This window comes from Telmatherina bonti (genome assembly GCF_933228915.1).
Source record: "Telmatherina bonti genome assembly, chromosome: 16".
Taxonomy (NCBI): Eukaryota; Metazoa; Chordata; class Actinopteri; order Atheriniformes; family Telmatherinidae; genus Telmatherina; species Telmatherina bonti.
Genome location: NC_136614.1, coordinates 18,348,839 through 18,363,349, shown reverse-complemented (window position 1 = coordinate 18,363,349; position 14,511 = coordinate 18,348,839). Strand labels below are relative to the sequence as shown.

Sequence of the window (14,511 nt, the reverse complement as noted above, 5' to 3'; positions counted from 1 at the left end):
GTTATGTATTATTTACTTTAAATCAATCATAATTCCAAATAGTAGAACAAGGAATCATTTAACATAATCATGCTTACTTCCCCCACCCAGTGCTGACAGACAAGTCTTTTTACCTTTGTCCTGCCACAAGGACTGCTCAGACTTTGGAACCAGGGCGACATATCTTCAAGTCCCAGGTAATCACCTACAGTAAGACTGGAGGTCTATAAAAGCATCAAGACACAAGCACAAGAATTAGTCTTCAGAGAAAGAGGGAGACTCTCCTTAACTGCCCAGAGCTAAGCCCATCATGTGGGGTGCCAAGCTCTGCCTTTTGCTGCTTCTGGGCACATACACACTAGCCCGTAAGTACCGTGTTTTTTGGGAAGCTAAAAGACTATTTAAGTTATTTGAGGAACAAAAGTAAAATGTATTTCAGCCTGTAAAATGTAGACAAATTTTCGTATAAGTATTTCACAACTGCAGAATTTGGTGTTTGGTTGTTAGAAGACAAAGTAAACATGAATAAAACTTTAATTATCTTTAAAAACACTGATTTATCACTTATATGGATTGATTGTTATCGTTAAGTTTAAATGGTAGGTGGGGTTTTGTGGGGTTTTTTTCCTAATTTTTCATCCATTGCAGAGCAAGATGTGGGAAGTGCTGAAGAAGAATCCCCGGTTTGCTTTTGTAAGTTTTTCACTCTTGTTATTATTTAATAAGAGGTCACTCAAATGGTTTAAGAAAGCAAAACCATTTTTCCCATATGGAAAAATAAATATTGCAGTAAAGCTTCTGTCAATAATTATTAAAATGAAGATTTACGATTATCTTGCAAGTTTTCCAAAATGTTTTTTCAAGTCGTACATTTCTATCACTGATCTGAAATGGGCAAATTTTATTTATTTATTTATTTATTTATTTATTTATTTATTATATTTATTTATTCAATTTGGCACTGTTCTCCTCCATAAACTCAAAACAAAAACAAAAAAAAAAATTACAGTATTTTAGAGGGAAAGTGTCAGCGAATCTGCTCATTTCATCTATCTGAGATTTTAGTGTCAACATAGGAGATACATTACTTGGTAATTTTAGCCTGAAAATGATGATAAAATTCTTTCTTTAAACACGTGCATTTTAAAAATCTATCAACTTTTTTACTCAGAACATATGAAGTCACTGATAAAAAAGTTTAACTAATAGTTTTTTTTCTCTATAGCGTGCTTGCTAACAAAAGCACATTCTCTTTTTTTTTTTTATCAGTCTTCTCTAAAATATTCATATGTAAATGTGCAAATAAAGTATTGTGTAATTAAACATCTAATGAGTCCTATATATTTTTAAAAGACAAAATGTCTGAAAGTATTCACTAACACTGGATTCACAAAACTGATGCTTTAAATGGGTTGCAGTGGCCAAAAGATACAAGAACTTCAAACGGTTTGTCTACAACTATGAAACTGAGACCTTTAACAGTGTAAATGGAGCGACGGACAAGAAAAGCGGCAGCAAAGTCTCTTGCATAGTAAGTATCTCAACCATCCGCATGACTGAAAAAATAAAAAAAATGTTGCTGAATGTAAAACTGAAGTGACAAATATATTTAATGCTCTGCACAGGTTGAGGTGGACGTGCCCCAGATGTGTAGTTTCATCCTTCGCACAACTGACTGTTCTCTGACTGAGATCTTTGAAGTGAATGATGAGAGGAAGCCAGTGTACCGCCCTGCTGCTGAAGCTAAAGCTTTCAAAACTGAAATGGCCAAGTAAGTCCAGGAAAGACTTCCAAATGTCTCTGTGTTTTTGTGTAACATCTGGGAACAGTAGAGCGACACAAAAGAAAAAATTAAATGTCATGATCTTGATCTGTACATCTTAAAAGGAACCCTTTGAAGATTGTGGTGGAAGGACAGACTGACGTCAAACTCTACCCTGAGGATGATGAGCCCATCAACATCCTGAACATCAAGAGGGGAATCGTCTCTGCTCTCATGGTGCCTGACATGGACGAGGAGGAGAACAAAGAAATGGTAGCTCTTCTTCTTTTTTTGTCATTTATTATTTATAGATTCCAGCTTATTCAGGCCAAGCAGAGCTTGAATATGTGGTGCTGTTGTGAACAGTCAAATGAGTTGCACAATGAGCTGATAAGCTGCCCCAAACACTGGTGATAAATTCACTCATGTAACATCATGTTCTCACTGTGAAAATGTTCAGCTGCAGGTCAAAGTCCTAGATAACTTTATCTTGTTGTTGGCATCACCTGCTCCCACAATGGGGGTTAATCTTTCAGATTCATTGATTATCTGATTTAGGAAGATAGCAAAGGACAGAAGGCACATTTTACACCCCTTTAACTCTTGCTTCTTGGTTCCTGAGTCATTTAAAAAAAAATCTCAAATATTGACAAGGTATCTTATCCTTGCTAGCCCACAGTTCATGGAGTGTGCTCCACTGATTTCACCGTCAACTCCAGAGTGGACATTGCTACTGACGTGACCATCAGCAGGGACCTGTTTGCATGTGACTGGTTCACTGCCCGGAGACAAGACACCAGTCCTCTGGCCATCATCTCTGGCATGGTGAGAGTTCAGACAACTTTGCTCATTTATTTTTAAACAGAAAGCTGAAATTAAAAGTAAATGGTCTTGTGTGTCACCTCATCATCTCACTAAGTAAGATATGCTGCTGTCTTTCTATTAGAACTACCCTCTGTCCAAGATGATCAGCAGCAGTCAGACCTGTAACTACAAGTTCGACAACCAAATGAAGCACATGACCAGTGGAGCCTGCACAGAGAAACACATCTTCCTGCCATTCTCCCACAAGTAGGTTTTAAGAGAATGAAAAAAATTTTAAGGCTCATTTCCCATCTTTGTCCTCTATTTTAAACTTTGCAACTCTTCTCCCCATAAACAGGAATGAATATGGAATTTCTGTGATGGTAAGACAGACTGTGACTCTGAAGGAGATGACTAAGATCAATGACAGAATCTTTGACCACAGTGAGTGCTTCATTGTTAAAAAATAATATGTAAAAACATTTTTCGTGTAATGAAAATGTCCCTTACCATGACGGCAATATTTGTGAACAGATGAGGCCAACCTCAAGCACCTGCCCATGGATGTAACTGATGACAAACCCTTGACCAAGGATGCAGCCATCTCCACAATGCAGAAGCTAAATGATCTCTCTAAGACCACCGAGGGCGAGAAGCGTGCTGGACTCTTCCACGAGCTTGTGTCTCAGCTCCGTGGCCTGAAAGCTGACATCTTGGTCTCCACTGCTGATGAGATGATGGACATCTCAAGTGCTCTAACATGGCAAGCTCTTGCTCAGTGTGGTACCCCAGAATGCACCAGTGCCATGATATCAGTTCTGAGGACCTTTGATACCGCTGCTCTTGAGGTTGATGCCATTGTCTACGCCCTGGGACTCATGTCTAACCCCTCTCGCACAATGGTGAAAGACTTGCTGGCAATGGCTCGGTACAAACAGAGCAGACCTATCATGTATGCCTTGAGCAATGCAGCCAGGAGGTAAGTGAATAAGATCTGAAAAGTTATTCTCACTACTGGTGCAAAAAGATGTATTTATTTTGCTGTAAATCTGTAGCTTATCACTAGAGTCTGGGTTTGTTTCTAGACTGTACAAGGCTGAAGGAATCACCCCAGAGATCACAGCTGTCGCCGAGTTTATGGGCTCCCTTCTGGGTGAAGACTGTGCAGGAGAAAAAGAGCTGACCTTCCTGGCCCTACGGGTAAGTTATCAACAGCAAAATGCACGTGTTTTTGTGCAAACGTCCATTCTTATCATTTTAATGACTTTCTTTGCTAATTTTTTTTACCAGGTTATTGGTAACATGGGAGATGCAATGGAGGCTGCTGACCCCACTATTAAGACCACTATGCTGAAGTGCATGAGACAACCTGCAACCACTTTGTCTGTGCAGCTGGCTGCCATCCAGGCTTTCAGGCGCATGTCTGTGACAGATGAGGTATCTAACTTCCTGGTTCACATGAATGTTTCCTTTTTTTTCTATTTTCCAATGGATGTCTCCAAAATATGGTGAGAAATTGTGACAATGGAAATAATAACTGTTGCTGTTCTGTCCAGATTCGTTCCAACCTCCAGAGAGTCAGCCAGTACCCCAAGGGTGCTGTGCAGAAACGCCTGGCAGCTTATCTGATTCTGATGAGGAACCCCCAGGACAGTGACATTGAGACGGTGAAGAAGCTTCTCACACAGGAGCAAAACATGCAGATCAAGGCATTTGTGTCCTCTCACATCTACAACATCATTTCCTCAACTGAGTCTGAGATGAAAACGTGAGAATAAGCTGCCTTTACTATCTCAAACTAAATGATTAAAGTGCTGTGCTGACTTCATGACCTTTACCTGTACCTCAGGCTTGGGAAGAAAATCCTGGAAGCGTTGCAGAGCACTGATGTTGCCACACACAATGACTACACCACCAAATCTCGCAACTACAAGCTGGGCGTAGCACATGAAAGCATGCTGGCCAGCATTGAGGGAAATGTCATTTTTGACCCTAGCAACCAGTTGCCAAGGGAGGTCTTGTTGGAAACTACACTGAAAGCTTTTGGCTACAGCATGGACATTTGGGAGGTTTGTGGAGTGTGACACATTTAGATATTTTATTGTGTAGTTCTCAGAAAATTTTGACCAGTCTTTAAAAAAATGTTCAATGAAGACAATTTTTTTTTTTGTAGTTTGGCATGGATGGAAAGAACTTTGAGCCAAGCATTGAGGCTCTGTTTGGACAGAATGGCTTCTTCCCTGACACTGTGTCCAAGGCTCTGTACTGGGCTGAGGATAAAATGCCACCAAAGGTCAGAGAAGTTCTGGAGAAATGGGTTGCTCCCCTGAAATCAGAAGGACAAAAGGTACATTATTATTTATATTCAGCTCGGATTAATTTTATCATTTTAAAAAATTTCCACCGCAGCTGACATAATGACTCTTTCCAATAAGGTTCCGGATAATCTTGTGAGAGAAATTGTCCGCAACTTCAACAAGCTGGTAAAAGATCTGCAGAGTCAAGATACCCCAGAGGCCATGGCCTATCTGAGGATCATGGGAGCTGAACTCGGCTACATCAAGGGCAGCGACATGAAGTACATTGCCCAAAATGCACTGATGTATGCAGATATTTTCATGAGAACGATTCCCACTCAGGTATTGTTCTGTACTTTTTATATATACAGTATACATATACATACTATGGTTGTCTAACTTTCTTATTACCACAGGGAGATTAAAATTGTTGGGGTTTTTTTTTTTTCTCCCAGGCCATGGCTAAGCTGATATCAAGCACTGACAATGAGATGTTTGCTCACTACATCTTCATGGACAACAAATTCATCATACCAACAGCTTCTGGCATGCCTCTGAAGTTTGGTCTGTCTGGCACCTTCGCACCTGGTGCTAAAGGAGGCCTTCAGTTTGCTCCAAGAATGGTACAACTAAGTTTATTTCTAAATGGTAGTTTGTAACAGTGGTTGCCTTGTCATATTTTAACAACTTATCCAATTTCAAATGCAATCTGTTTATATTCACAGAAAGAGCTTGTGTTCAGTCCTTCAATTGGAGTTGAGTTTGTGACCCAGATGGGTGTCTACGTGCCTGAATTTGTTGACTCATCTGTTGAGATGCATACAAGCATGTACCATGAGAGCACCCTCAACGCTAAGATCACCATGGAGGAAAACCAGGTCAAACTTTCCATCCCTGCTCCACAGGGCACCACCAAGTTCTTCAGAATCCGGTAACAAAACTCATAAAAAAAGTCATATTCATGCATAACAGAGTATATACTTCAAGCCTTGGCCAAAGATGGCAAACACTGCGATTCGGTTTTGATTGTGTAACTTAAGGGCTCAGGTTCTAAAATTTTTTTAAAAAGTTAAAACTGATTTTGCTTCTCGTGTTAATAGTAACAACGTGATGATTGTGGGTGGTGGACATGCACCAGTCATCCCACACAGACTGGGTGAGGCAAGCTGCCACCCTCTCTTCTCTGGAGTCCAATACTGCACAAAAAGACTTCATGTTGGTGATGTTGACAAGTCCACTGCTCCTTACTTCCCCCTGAATGGAGAGACACTGTAAGTTAGTTTGATTAATTCATGTTTAGTATTTACAGTTATATAGTAGACACACAGCTGAAGGTGTATGTGAAAAACTCAGCAGAGACTTTATTTTATTGTAGGTTTGCTGTTGACATCAAGCCAACTAAAGCAGTCTCTGAGTACACAGCCACCATTGCCTACGAGCTCCTCAGTGAAGGAAAAGATGGTCACCAGAAAGTTGATTCTTTGAAAATGACACTGCGAGCTGAGGGTAAAATATTTCAAAAAGTTGAATCAAACTTTGGAAACCATAGTGTTCCTTCTCATTTTGTGGATTTACAACATTCGGATGCAGATCAAAAGTTGTATTAAATTCTGTTCTTTCAGGTTCTCAGCCAACAGAGGCAACAGCTACCATGAAATACAACAGGAACAGAAACGTCTTCACCACCAAAGTCCAGATCCCTGATTTTGATGTTGAGGCTGGTGTTAGGCTCGGCATGACAGACAACAGTGTGAAGGGTAAATCCCTCACGCTTGAGATCTCCAACAAGAATGTCCCCCAGCTGACTCTGATTGGCCAAGCCAAGTGAGTAACTTATTTGATCACCCTTAGAAATCTACCTCTTGTTGCTGTGATTTCCGTAATGTCAAGACTTATTTCATATGCAGGCACTGACTGTTTTTTCTCTGTCTTCCAGGCTTCAGGCCATGACTGATGGCCTGCTGCAGGTCCAGCTGCTGGTCCCCTCTCTCAGGACTGATGCCACCTTCAGTGCTACTATGACCAAGGCTCAGGGACTCACAATGCAGATCAAGAGTGACGTGAAGCTCCCAGAAGTCAACTCCATTCAGGCAGTCACCTTCAAATATGGTACATTTTTTATAGATCAGTATTAAACATCTTCAAACACGGACAATCTCCGAATTAAACGTTGAATTAACCAGCTAAATCTTTTGTGTTTAAGGCGAAGAACAGGCTGAAATTCAGCTTATGTCCAACATGAATGCGGATACAAGGATCCCAGTGCATTACACTGAAGCCCTCCAGATCTGGCTCAGGCAGTTTGCAGAGGATGTCATGGATCACCAGGTTATTAACACCGACATGAAACTGCGTCACATCTTCGGCAAGGGAATTGAGGTAAAAAGAAGACTTTCATAGGAAATGTTGCAAAACTGTTATAATAACTTCATTTCTTATTTCTGCTTTTCACCTTGTGAAGTCATTTTAATATTTTTTCTTTCTATTTCTAAATTAGGCCAGCAGTATGTGGATGGACAAGATCTCAGCTGATGTTCCTTATCTTGTGAATCTGAAGGAACAAATTGCTATGGTGGAAATCCCAGCAGTGCCTGAAAACCTGTTCATGAATTTGTAAGTATATTCAGATCAGCAGGTGTTTAAATTGATCAGCTTTATCCTGATTAAACATTTTGAACTTTTTCTTCCTCCTTTTTTATTTAAATTTAACACATTTTACTTTATCTTTTCACCAGTGAAAGTACATTCCGATACCAGTTCAACAAGAACCGCTTCATGATCAGCATCCCACTGCCTTTTGGAGGAAAATCATCAGAGGAGCTGAGGATACCTCCTGTCATCACCTCCCCACAGATTTCCCTGCCTCAGCTGGACTTTGAGCTTTCCCCTCAGAAAATCCAGATTCCAACTTTTACCATCCCCACTGAATGTGATCTCACCCTGCCCCTGATGGGAATGATGGAAGTGTCTGCCAAGGTCAACAGCAACTTTTATGATTGGGAGGGAATGATTACAGCTGGTAACAGCACTTCAGACTCTCCCACCTACGTGGCAAAGATTAGCATCATGGCTGAAAGTCCAATCAAACTTCTTTCCTTCTCAGCTGAGGGTAATTTAGCTTTATTCTGTTGTATTGATATTTTTATAACTTAAATATCACTGAAGCAGTTGAAACTAATTATTATTGTACTGATCTTTCTGTTTTTTAGGAACCACCAAAATCACGGACACAGCAGAGAAAACTATTGAACTCACACTTGACGGACTGCTGAAACACATGCTCATCACCACAGGTTTCAGTGTGCTGGAAAGCATTGCTGTCACAGACAATGTGCTGACAACCGGTCGCTACAATGTGCATGCTAAAGCACCTTCAGGTCTGGACACCTCAATGACCATTACCACCCAGCTGACCCTAGACTCCACCATGCTCTTTGGAGATATCAACACAGATGGAAGTGTGACTATTGGACCCATGACAGCGTCCACTACCTATCTTCACACTTTCACGGTTGAGCCAGCCAAGAAAGAAGCAAAGATGGAAAGCACACTGAGGTTGACTTCTGAAATCCTAAAGCTTGTACATAAGATTAAGGCATCATATGAAAATGATGAATATCTTTTTGAGTCCAACACCAATGTGAACTGTGAGCCCATCAAGCACACTACTAAAATTACCTTCAACCTGAAGGATGCCAAGCTCTCGATTCAATCTGATTCTGTGACCAAAGCTGATGAGAAGATGCATCGCAGCCAGCTGGAGATCTCCGTCTCTGAAGGTCAGGCAATCCTAAGAATAGAGAACCAAGCTGATGATACACAGAACCGTGCCTACTCCTTGCTTACTGGAGCCTTGAATCCCTCTGGCTTGGAGATAAATGCTGATGCCTCCATGAACATCTTCTCAAGCCTTGCTTCCCACAAAGCAACTTTGACCCTGAACACAAATGGTCTGACCACCAGCTGCACCACAACTGCCCAGCACAGCCCTGTGACGTTTGAGAACATTTTCCATGGTGGAGTGGACACCTCTGGCGCCACTCTGTCTCTCAAAACAAAAGGAGCCGTTTGTGAAAACAAAGCAGAGCTCACTGTTGAGGGAAAGCTTGCAAGCACAGAAGTCTATCTCAACAGCATGTTCAAGGGTAACCTCTTTGACATCAACAGCAGGAGCAGAGTGAATCTCAGACTGAATGAAAATGGCTTGGTCCTCTCTAACAACATGGTTGGATCTTTCAGGGACATGAGAACAGATAATACCAATTCACTTTCTCTGACACTGAGATCTTTCACCCTCCAATCCAAGACTGACAACTTCTTTGACAATAGCAACTCCTACATGCATGACATCACAGTCAGCATGGAGCGTTTCACTGCCTCAGCTATTGTGAAAAATGACCTGAAGGTGATGGCGGTTAACTTTGTGAATGATGTCCTATTCAAGGCAGAGCCCTACAACATCGAAATGGCTGGAATGCTGATGGGAGCCTTCTCCAAAGAAGAGCTCAAGCACACTTATGAAATCAAGTTTGTTGACATGGTCCTGTCTGCAAAGTGCAACACCAACGGAAAGCTCCTGGGGTCCCACATGACACATACCACTGACGTAGAGGTTGCTGGTCTTACTGTCAAGTTCAACAATGTGGCTAACTTTAACTCACCATCTCTTCGTCTAGACAGCACTGTCAAAACTGTTGCTGCACCCTTCACTCTCAACATTGATGCCATTTTCAACTCAAATGGTGCAGTGTATCTGTATGGGGAACACAGTGGTGAACTTTACAGCAAATTTCTCCTGAAAGCAGAACCCACACTGTTTACGCAGTCATTTGAGTACAGAGCCTCAACCAGCCATGAAATGGAGGGCAGGCCCGCAATCAAGACCAATATGGACAACAAGTTCAACAGCATGCTGAGCCTCCAAGAGCAAAGCGTCATACTGCAGATGACATCAGCAGTAAATGAGCACACTTTTGACCAAGAAATGAGTGCCTATAACAACGTAGAGAGAATGGGCATTGAAATGAAAGGAGCTGTCTCAACTCCCTTTTTCAGTGAGAACAAGCAGGATTATGCCATCTCTGGATTTGTGAAGTATGACAAGAACAGCGACAGCCACTTCATCCAGATCCCATTCATCGAGCACCTGCCGGTTGTAATTGAACACATGAAGACCACTGTGATGAAAGTGATGGATCACGGCATTGAGATGCTCAGAGACATCGACACCAGATACAAGATCAGTGCCAAGTTTCAGGGCAAAGTGGCAGAACTGAAGGAGGTCATTGACAATTTTGATTTCAACCTCTTTGTTCAAGATCTCAGAAAGTTTATCAGCTCTGTGGAAGATTTCATCACCAAGCTGGCACCCAAATTCCCAACAGACAAAGCCATGGATCTGCTGAGACATATCAAGGATGAAGTGAGAGATATGATCAAGAAATATAATGTTCCTAGCAGGCTCAATGAGATATATGCCAAAATAGAAGAGTTTCTCTCCAGCAATGAGGTGGAAAAAATTATTGCCAGCTTCATGGATGAGGTTGTCAAAATTATGAAGCAGTTTCAGGTCAGAGAAAAGATTCAGCATGCATTCGATGTCTTCAGGTCAATTGACATCCAGCCCTTGCTGAAAAAGGTTATGGTTCCTGTTAAAGAGCTTGCAAATGAGCTATATTCCTTTGACTTCAAACAACTGATTGATGACATGAGTGACTATTTCATCAGAATGATCCAGAAATTCAGATCCTTTGATTATGAAACATTTTCCATTGAGCTGAGGGAAAAAATGGCAGAGATGAGCAAGGTTCCCTGTTTTGGGAAGTTGTACTCTGAGTTCAGAATTGTTTCACCTCACTACAATTTCAGGACCACCGCTGAGCTGGAGAACACCACAGTCACATCAGAAACACCAGAGTTCAAAATGAACCTCAACTCACAGGCCGATTCCACTCTAAGAGTCCTTGACTTTACTGTGGATGCCAGCGCACATTTTGCTGCCCCCAAAATGAGCCATTTGTCCATCACTGAGAACATCAAGGTTGACCAGTCCTCCTTTACACTTGACCACAAGGCAACAATGACTCTCTATGGCCTATCAGCGCAAGCTTCTGCTGAAACCACAGCAAAAGCAACAACTGAGCTCTACGTTGCAGAACTTGTCAATAAATTACTATTTGCCACGGAGGATGGTGTTTCTGCCACCATGGAGACAAGCTACAACCATGACCTCAACATGCCACCCTTCAACATCTTTTCCAAAACAGTCGTTAATCAAAAGACTGTCTTTGGGCTTCAAGCTGGTACCATCCGCCTGACCTTTAACAACATGGCAAGTGAACGATATGATATTCAGGACTTCTCTGATGAGGCAAACCACAAGAGTGACATGGAGGTTACCTTTGATCTCCACACAGCCAAAGTTACCTTCACTGGAGAGACAAGCAGCAAGCTCTTCAAGATTAATCAAAATGTTGTTGCCGATATTTGCATTTATCGCCATGCCATCATTGAGGCCAAGTTTGAGACTGAAACACCTTTCATGAAAAGCAGCATTGCAGAGGTCAAGCTGCAGGCTAAAGTTGAAGACATGAAAATTGATTTCACTGCCACTCACAAGGCAGAACTGGATGGTCAGATTGAAGGCACACTCTCAAACTCTGCCCTTGCTTTGATTACACCTACAGAACTTATGTTTGACACTAAGAACAAGGGAAACGCCAAAGTTTTTCTTCCTTTCAAGCTGACTGGAAAAGTGGATCTCCAGAATGACATCACATTTACCCTGAACTCTGAAGTGCACCAAGCAAGCTGGACAGGCCTGGCTCAATTCAACCAGTACAAATACTCCCATCTCTTCTCCATGGAAAATGGTGAGAAGGAAATTAACATAGCTTCCCAAATCGATGGGGAAGGAGATCTTGATATGCTGACAAAGCCTATCACCATTCCTGAAATAACTGTGCCATTTGTTGACATGACCACCCCAAAAGTAGAAAAATTTTCACTTTGGGAAGATACTGGTCTGTTCTTCGTTTTCACCACAACTCAGCAAACATTTCACATGAAGTCCAAGTTTAAGTATGTTAAGAACCCTGAGATGATCACCATTGACATTAATATGGATCCAGTCATAAATGCAATTAATGCCAACTTCAAGGCACTTCACAAGAAAGCTTTGATCAGCAAAGATAATGTTGCTACCATCCTGGCTTCATCTTATGATAAAGCAAAGGAAGAGTATCAAAAATACAGCATTGAGCTTCCTAAAACCATTACAATTCCAGCCTATAAAGTTCCAATGATGAATATTGAGATGTCCTCATTCACAATTCCTGTGCCTGATGTCACCATGATCACAATGCCCACCCTGCATGTTCCCTCTGCCCTCAGCAAGATCACCATCCCCAAAATCACCCTGCCCAAGGTTCAGAGCATCAGAATCCCCGGAATGGGCGATCTGATCTATGAGTTCAACATGAAAACAGCTATTGCCACCCTCCAAACTGATGCCAGCATCCTCAACCAGGACGGCCTCAAGATCAAACTGGATGCCTCTTCAACCTCTGATTTTGAGATATTGACTGGAAAAATTGAGGGAACCACCAATGTGAACACAGTGGGTGAATTTAAAATGGCCTCTGCTGTGTCTGTAAGACACGTCCTATTTGAGGGAAACCATGAAAGCGATTTCATCTTAAGTTTTGAAAATGCAGAGACATCCATCACCAACTCAGCCAAGGTCCATCTACCTCATTCGACCAAGGAAATCTACCAGGTGGTAACTGGAAATCCAGTGGAAGGTCTTGTTGTCTCAATGTCATCTCCATCTGCGGGACACATTGCTGTTCAGATGCAGACCAAACGGCCAGCACAAGTGAAAGCAAGAGTCTATGGTCGCTACCCGGTAAGAAATTTTTTATTATTTTTCCTTCTTTTAATTTAAAAACCACTGACTGTCTTCTTAAAGATGTCTCACAATATTTCATATTTATTTTTCAACAGACTGAGCCAACAAAAGATGTCGACATTTTTGGTGTGAAGATGTCTGTGATGGACTCTGAAAAGCTGAACCTTCAGACAACATGGAACACAGAGATGCCTTATGAGATGATGCTGGAGCTGAAGAAACATGTGCCCATGACCACGGATATGCTGTCTGATGTTGCTGCCATGACAAACAGAAAGATCAGCAGGCTTATTAGATCCCTTAAGGGTTCATTTGAAAAAGCTAGAAAGCAGGGTAAAGCAATGTTCAGCAGGGTTACTGACTACCTAGCCACAGTAAATCCCTCTGATCTTATGGCAACTGCCTCAGATAATACCATTCTGATTCTCAATGAGTACCAAAGAAAAATTGAACAAGTTCTTGATGCTATTGTTAAGTTCCTAAGTGAGACCAAGTTCCAAATCCCTGGCTATGAAAAGAGACTCTCTGGACTTGAGGTCTACCAGAAATTTAGTGCTTTTGCTGCTGATGTAACAGAGGAAGCTCTTGAAAAGATTCCAGAATATTTTGCCTCCATGTTTGCGGCAGTCATTGATGCATTCAAAGCCATCGAATTTACCCTTCCAGGCTCTGATCACATTGTCCGAGGGAAAGAAATTCTTGATGACTTGTTGGTAGCTTTGAGGAAAGTCCAGGATCAGGTGATTGTGATGGTGAGAAAACTTGGTGAAATCCAGTTGGAGGAAATCTTTAAGAAAATTGCAGCATTCCAGAGGTTTGCTATTCAACAAAGTGAGAGGGTTCTCCAAACTCTTAAATCTCAGAATGTAGAGAGCCTGTCCACCTTTGTGACCGATGTGTACAACGATGCTGTTAACTCCCGCATTCTGACTGATGTTGTCGAGCAGGTTGAAGAAATCCACAGAATCATAGTGGAATATCTAAAATCTGTGGCAGATAAGATACAACACATTTTGGCTGACATGTCCAGTGAACAGTTTAGAGCCGACATCCAGTCTTGGATTGATTCTTCAGTAAAACGCATTAACACTTTCCATAACAATGTCATCAGGAGCCTCCAAGAAGCAAGCAAGAACATTAAATCATATGTGAGAGTAGATGACCGAAAGATAGATATTGACATTCCCTTACCATTTGTTGCCAGATTCAACTAAGTGACCATGAGCTAAAAAAAAAAACTTAAAATAGTGTTTCTAATAACTACTTTTCATTTGTAGCCACCAACATAATAGTCAATGTATTCTCATGACAAAAACTAAGCTATGTGTTCACAATGATATCCTGTTATGCTTGCCTCTTTGCTGTTTTCCAGTCAAAAATTGTTCTGTTCCCTCTGTTTCCTTTGTGTCATGTACTATTTAAAAACCCAAGTGGATATCAATAAATGCAATTTGTACTGCATACATCTCTGAGTATTTCTTACATAGAATAGAAAAGCCTGTTTTCTGATAGCAAATGTTCTCTGATATGAGTTGTGCACCCTTGTAAAATCGTAACTTGCTCCCTTACCGAGATTGAAAAAAAAAGTACATAAAATGTCTTTAAAACTAAAAATAATCCACAATACACCTCTTCCACATGCCAAGCCATTAGTATCATCTTGTCTAAATTTAGATGAGGCAAAAAATAGCATGAGTATCTGTGGCATCCTTTCTTATCATAAAAAAAAAGAGGATGAGGCAGCTTACAGGCACGAGGTA

The 14,511-nt window shown here is 41.3% G+C and overlaps 1 protein-coding gene across 1 annotated transcript; it reads left to right on the top strand.

The window, feature by feature from the left end:
- Positions 1–239: 239 nt before the first annotated feature.
- Positions 240–13,965, top strand: LOC306767657 (apolipoprotein B-100-like; the record flags this gene model as incomplete). The annotated part of the gene is made up of 26 exons (XM_079255731.1): positions 240–344; positions 628–672; positions 1,398–1,510; positions 1,605–1,750; positions 1,867–2,014; positions 2,414–2,566; positions 2,688–2,812; positions 2,904–2,989; positions 3,080–3,524; positions 3,631–3,745; positions 3,836–3,982; positions 4,102–4,313; positions 4,395–4,614; positions 4,719–4,892; positions 4,981–5,184; positions 5,298–5,465; positions 5,568–5,773; positions 5,943–6,113; positions 6,218–6,348; positions 6,465–6,666; positions 6,779–6,951; positions 7,046–7,221; positions 7,340–7,455; positions 7,578–7,951; positions 8,052–12,748; positions 12,847–13,965. The coding sequence occupies exons 1-26, from the start codon at positions 290–292 to the stop codon at positions 13,963–13,965; spliced, it is 9,921 nt and encodes a 3,306-aa protein (XP_079111857.1). The 5' UTR covers positions 240–289.
- Between the last annotated feature and the right edge of the window lie 546 nt (positions 13,966–14,511).